Below are 6,000 nucleotides of genomic sequence, written 5' to 3'. Positions count from 1 at the left end.
CTCCAGGAGCCCACCCGGGGTTAATTGGGGGGAGCTTTTTAGTCCCACCCATTTGGGGTTTTCTTGGCCAAGATACTGGGAACACGGTTTGTCATTTCCTTCTCCAGTTTATTTTACAGATGAGGAAACTGAGGCCAATGGGGTTAAATGACTTGCCCAGGGCCACACAGCTAGTAAGTGAGGGTAAAAAATTAAATAGAAACCAGATCTGTAAGCAATACACGGAAAGGAATGTTAAAGGGGGAAGGCATTCGGAGGAGGGAGTCAAGGGGGGTGGGGGAACAGGAAAAAAGGCCTCCTGTGCTAGGTGGGACTGGAGCTAAGTCTCAGGGGAAGCCTGGGGGAATTTGAACCCAGCTCTACTGACTCCAGAGTCTCTTCTGGTCTCATCCTAGCGCCTCAGTCTCTTGGACTGCCCCCTCTCCCTCACCTCTCCTCGCCCCCTCCCATCCCTCCTTCCACCCCCACTTCCTGCTCAGGGATTCCGAGATTCTCCCCCCCTCCCATTTCTTGGTTACAAGATTAGAATTCAGTACCAATGGGCGGGTGCTCATTAACTAGGGGACTCGACAATAAAAGCAGTCTCTGGTTACAGGGGCGGGGGCTGCTGCCACCTGCGATAAAAGCCTACCCGGACTTCTTGGGCAAGAGGCAGAGGAAGAGACCTCCTCCGGTACCTGACCGCCTGCGCGAGATCCCCCTACCAGGCGGGGGGCCACCTCCCCTGCTTGTTGCCGGACTTCTCTGATCCTCGACCTCCACCTCCGGGCCCTGCGACCCCTCCCAGCCTGGCCAGCCCTCCCTCCAGGACCCAGGCTTAGTCTCTGCTTGGGGCATCACTTCTCTCTTGTCGGTGCCCCTCCAGCGACTTCCGAGCATCTGTTCCCGTCCCTCCCTTCTCCCGCGTTTCTCTCCGGGATCCCCCGCTGCAGCTATGTTGCTCCTGGTCTCCTCAGTGCTTCTTCTGTTGGCCCCCGGTAAGGGGCTCTGGCGGGCTGGGTCCCGGAGCTTGGAGAGGGGGTGGTGGGAGGAGTGGTCGGGAGTCATCCGGAGGGGGTTTGGGCTGGGTCCTTGGAGAACCGGCGAGCCCGGAGGATTTGGCTGGAGGGCGTGTGTGTGTGTGTGTGTGTGTGTGTGTGTGTGTGTGTGTGTGTGCACCTACTATGTGTGTGCAGGGGGGTGGCACCTACTATGTGCCAGGCGCCCGGCCGGGGATTCGATTCTTACAACAGCCCTGTGAGGCATCTGGAGTGGTTGTAGGAAGGAAGTCGGGGGGATCTCCGCTGGGCATCCGCGGGGAGGAAGGCGAAGGAGCTCTTTCTAGGAGAGGGTTGTGGGAGATCCTGCCTGCCGGATGGGGGTCTCCAAAGAGTGGGCGGCGGCGTCAGGAAGTTTCCGGGAAAGTAGATGAGTGAGTGGTACAGGGCCCGGAGAATCCTGCCTCGGGATGTAAGGATGAGGACCGTTTGTAGGAGCCCATGGCAGGCAGCGGGGAGGAGGGAGGGAGATGGGAGATTGGGAGATAGGAGAAAATGGGGGTTATGAAGTAACGTGATCTGGCTTGAAATTCTGCCCCTCACTTCTTACTAGCTGTATGACCGAGGCAAGTCACTTAAACCGCAAAGGCCCTCAGTTTTCTCATCCCTAAAATGGGCATAAGTATATATATTTTTTAATGTCTTAGATACTAATAGGCAGTTGAGGTTAAGTGACTTACCCAAGGTCTCTGAGCCTCTGAGCTACCCCTAGATAACCATATCTTGAAGAGCTATTTAGCCATTAACCATTGGTGATGGGAGGGATGTTATAGGGTCCCTATGCACAGTGGACCAGATTGAGAAGAGCCTGGGGCTCCCGAGTTTGAGAATTGCCTCTAATTCCTCACCCCCACATTCCCTCCAGCCAGTGCCCAAAGGGATGGGGACAAGATCATTGGTGGCTACACTTGTATTCCCCACTCCCAGCCCTGGCAGGCTGCCGTGTTCATCTTTCAAAAGTTCCACTGTGGAGGGGTCTTGCTGTCCAATCGATGGGTCCTCACAGCAGCTCACTGTGCCCACAGGTGAGTGACCCCCTCTAGGTTAGGGTCCCGGGCCCCCTCCCCCCAATGTCCAATTCACATCTGAGCCTATCTCCCTGCATCAGCCCTGGGTTTGTGCCAGAATGGAAAGATCTCTAGTTCCATTCCTAGTTCTTCTACCTGTTTGTTGCTGCCCCTTCCCTTCTCTGGCCTCAGTTTCCCCATTCACCAAACGAGAGGGGCTGGACTGCATCTCCCCTGAAGGCCTTCCTGATCTCAGTTCCTTCCAATCCTCTGAGCTTCTCTAGCTTGGGGGTAGAGGGGGAAGGAGGGAGACTAGGGAAGAATGGGCTCAGGCCATCCTGGGCTGGGGGTACAGGGTTGGGAGCTCACCGGGCCTTTCCCCCAGGAACCTTCGAGTGGCCCTGGGGAAACACAACCTCCAGCGCATGGAGCCCTCGCAGCAATTGCTCAGGGTGGACCGCCAGGTAGTCTACCCCAGGTACAACCACAGAACCAACGACCATGACCTCATGCTGCTCCACCTGGAGAGGCCAGTGAAGCTGACCCGGGAGATCCAGCCCATTCAGGTGGCAAGAAACTGTGCCAATCCTGGCACCAGCTGCCTGGTGTCAGGCTGGGGCACCATCTCCACTCCTAGTGGTAAGGGCATCTGGCTCACCCTTGGGTGGGTGGATGAAGAGGGACAAGGCTAGGACCGGAATCCTGAGTCTTTGAAGTTCCCAGGGCTGAGCTGGTCCCCCTTTCTGTCCTTGGCTGCAGCCAGATATCCCAGCACCCTCCAGTGTGTGAACATCAACATCTTATCTGATGAAAGCTGCAGAAATGCCTACCCAGGAGCCATCACCCGAGGCATGGTCTGTGCTGGGGTCCAGAAAGGGGGAAAAGATTCCTGCCAGGTAAGCCCCTGGAAAGCCTAGCAAGGGGTCCCCGGGGTGGCATCCATGGGGGAATGAAGAAGAGGAGTCCACTGGGGGGGTCGTGCCAGCCACCCACAGGGAGGAGCACTGGCGTTCAGGCCTGGGATGGAAAAAATGATTCTCGATGTCTCCAGTCTCTAAAATGGATGTCTGTGTGTCTGTCTTCTCTTCCTCTTGTCTGTCTCTCAATCCCTCTCACGTCTGTGTGCCCCCACCCCCTCTCTGCTGGTCTCTGTAGGGTGACTCCGGTGGCCCCTTGGTGTGCAATGGAGCCCTGCAGGGCCTGGTGTCTTGGGGCAGCGAACGCTGTGCCCAGGCCAGGTATCCCGGTGTCTATACCAACCTGTGCCGTTACTGGACCTGGATCCAAAATGAAATACGGAAGAGGCGGAAGCTTTGAGTTGCTCCTCCCAACCCCCCACCCCCCAGGAAGGGTGCCCAGTCCAACCTGTCCCTAGTCCTGCCCTCAGGGACAGGTGGCCTGAAACTACAGCCTCACACCCTCCAAAGGAACCCCGGGCATCCTGATTCTTCCAGCCCATCAGCCCATGATCCTTCTCATCAACCCAGTGGACCTCTCCCACTTCCCCCCAGGACTTCTCCAAGGATCTCCCGTGTGCCCAGGTTTCCTAGGCCCCCCATCTCCAGTTTGGATTTTGGTGCTTGGGAAGGGAACCCAAAGGATTTAGAGATGGAAAGGACTTCAGAGCAGAAAACCCAAGTGCTTCAGCTTTTACAGATGAGGAAACTGAGGGTTAAAGTGATCTTCTCAGGCTAGAATTCAAGATGGTTCCCAAGTACCTTAGCCCCTTTCAGGAACCCACTGCTCAGGTAGGGATCCAGAGAAATGACGAAACCAAGCTGTTGCTCTGGGTCACCACTCCCCCAACAATCTCAGGATGAATAAAGCCGACAAACACATCTACAGGTATTTCTTTTGTGGCTGGGATGTGCCTGCTTGATTGAGGGGTGGGAAAGACAGGAAGGGGTAGGTGGGGAAAAAAGCAGGCTTGAAGAAGAGACATTTGGGTCAAACCTGGAAGAAGAGAAGGAAAACGAGTCCTGACCCCCACTATGGGCAGAGAAGGCCCCCCATTGCCTGTGCCACTTTCCACATCCCCATAATCTAGGCCAACATCCGGGTCTTTATCATGGCGTCCCATCCATGGCTCTCCCCAAATCATCCTCCATTTCACTATCCTCAATTCACTGCTTCCCCCTTCCTCATTGTGAACCATCTCTAACCTCCGGGGCAATGGCTTGTTTTCTCTGGATTCCCAGTCACCCTTGCTATGGCTTGGGCTGTCCTTATCCCCTTTGGTGGATCTTTACACTGTCCCTACATCCCCATACACATTCCAGTGTCCCACTGGCCGATCCCAAAGCACGGTCTTCACAACCTGAATACTTCTATCCCTTTGTTCCCATCACTACCTGGTCTTTATCCCCCTTCTCACTGTCCCTGGGATCTCCATGCCTAAATAATCTTGTTATAGCTTGGGGCAGCAATGTGTAACAATGAATGTAGTTCCAGGCTTGGATTCAGGAAGGTTCAAATTTGACTTCACAGTTAGCTGTGAGACCCTGGGCAAGTCACTTAACCCTGTTGGCTGTAGTTCCCTTCTGTAAAATGAGCTGGAGAAGGAAATAGCAAACTAATCTATTCTTTGGGAAGAAACCCAAGAAAAAGATTCTTGTTTTGGGTCCCCTCATGTTTTTTCGAGGATGTGCTGGAGGTGATTTGTGCAGGACAGCCTGGGAGGTATTTTGTCCCCCTGAAACTACTTCTATCTTCTCTCCATCTCTGTGACCATGACTAGGTTTCTGAGCTTCTGTCTCAGCCTTCAGGCTGACACAGGGACATTGGGAAAGAGCCAGCATCCAAAAGTCAGCTCTAATCCTCACTACCTGGCTACCCTTTAGGGAGTCACTAAAACTCCATGCCTCCAAAGCCCCTTCCCACTCCGAAACTAAGCTGCCTCCCAGTGTCTGCTTCTCCAAGACTTCCCTCCTTCTGGGCCCCTTGGGGCTGGGAGCAGGCAGAGACACCAACACCCCCTAAGACCAGCCCTTCCAGTTCTGGCTCAGACAATGGGCCCCTAATTAGCAAGGAAATTAAACCGGCGTCATTAACCCCACCGGGACTGTGAGTGGGAAGGGCTAGGACTCCCGGAAGTGCCTCTAGCTTGCTAGGACCCGGTCCAGAAATTCTGGGTTCTCTGCAATCTCATTCTTTTGTCTTCACCTCTAGGTATTAAGTCTCGGTTTCCATTTAGGGATGTCCCTGAATTTTGTTTTATCTCTCATCTTTGGTCGGTCAGTTTGCATTATTTATTTAAGTACCTACCTTGTGCTTAATGTTCCAGGCATTTAACCGCTCTGGGGATGAAAAGGAAAGCAAAAATAGTCCCTACCCTCAAGGAACTTGCATTCTAATGGAGCCACCTTTTAAACAACCCTGGCTAAACTAGAAGGAATCCCTGAAGGGATGGCATTGGCTTTCTGTAGAAGGTGGGGTCTTAGGGGGAGCTTTCCAGGCTTGGGGGGGGGGGGGACAGCCTTGGAAAATGCCCCAGAGCAAGAGATGCAGCCTCTTATTCATGGAACAGTCTGGAGGTTTACAGCTGGCTCCTGTATGTGAGGAAGAGGAAACTGTAAGACAACTAGAAATTCAGGAAGGGGCTGGGTTACAAAGGGCTTTGAATGCCAACCAGAGGGATTTGTAATTTGTTCCTGGACAGTAGGGAGCCACTAGAGTTTATTGAGTACAGGAGTGACAGGATTGGACTGAGACTCCAGGAAAGTCACTTTGGTGGTTGAATGGAGGATGAATTAGATTTTTAAAATCCTTAGCTTCCTTCTGATTTAGGATCAATACTTGATTGTAAGGCAGAAGAGCAGGAAGGGCTAGGCAATGGGGGTTAAGTGACTTGCTCAGGGTCACCCAGCTAGGAAGTTCTGAGGCCAGATTTGAACCCATTCTTTCCTGTCTCAAGGCCTGACACTATCTACTGAGCCCAACTAGTCTCGGAGTGGGGA

General features: G+C 53.7%; 1 protein-coding gene across 1 annotated transcript; it reads left to right on the top strand.

Annotated features, from left to right (window-relative positions):
* Nucleotides 1-609: 609 nt before the first annotated feature.
* On the top strand, nucleotides 610-3,869 carry KLK14 (kallikrein related peptidase 14). The gene is made up of 5 exons (XM_044671030.1): nucleotides 610-977; nucleotides 1,903-2,062; nucleotides 2,430-2,683; nucleotides 2,804-2,940; nucleotides 3,200-3,869. Exons 1-5 carry the CDS (start codon nucleotides 935-937, stop codon nucleotides 3,359-3,361), a joined length of 756 nt encoding a protein of 251 aa, XP_044526965.1. The 5' UTR covers nucleotides 610-934; the 3' UTR covers nucleotides 3,362-3,869.
* The last annotated feature ends 2,131 nt before the right edge of the window (nucleotides 3,870-6,000 follow it).

The sequence above is a fragment of the Gracilinanus agilis genome, chromosome 3, assembly GCF_016433145.1.
Source record: "Gracilinanus agilis isolate LMUSP501 chromosome 3, AgileGrace, whole genome shotgun sequence".
Classification (NCBI taxonomy): Eukaryota; Metazoa; Chordata; class Mammalia; order Didelphimorphia; family Didelphidae; genus Gracilinanus; species Gracilinanus agilis.
This window is presented reverse-complemented; position numbering and strand designations above follow the sequence as displayed.

What these genes read in the sequence shown, in the direction of transcription:
- KLK14 (XM_044671030.1), top strand. Translation starts at nt 935, where the DNA reads ATGTTGCTCCTGGTCTCCTCAGTGCTTCTTCTGTTGGCCCCCG. An exon ending in GCAGCTCACTGTGCCCACAG is followed by an intron (nt 2,063 to 2,429) that starts GTGAGTGACCCC and finishes CCTTTCCCCCAG; the next exon opens with GAACCTTCGAGTGGCCCTGG. An exon ending in CACCATCTCCACTCCTAGTG is followed by an intron (nt 2,684 to 2,803) that starts GTAAGGGCATCT and finishes CCTTGGCTGCAG; the next exon opens with CCAGATATCCCAGCACCCTC.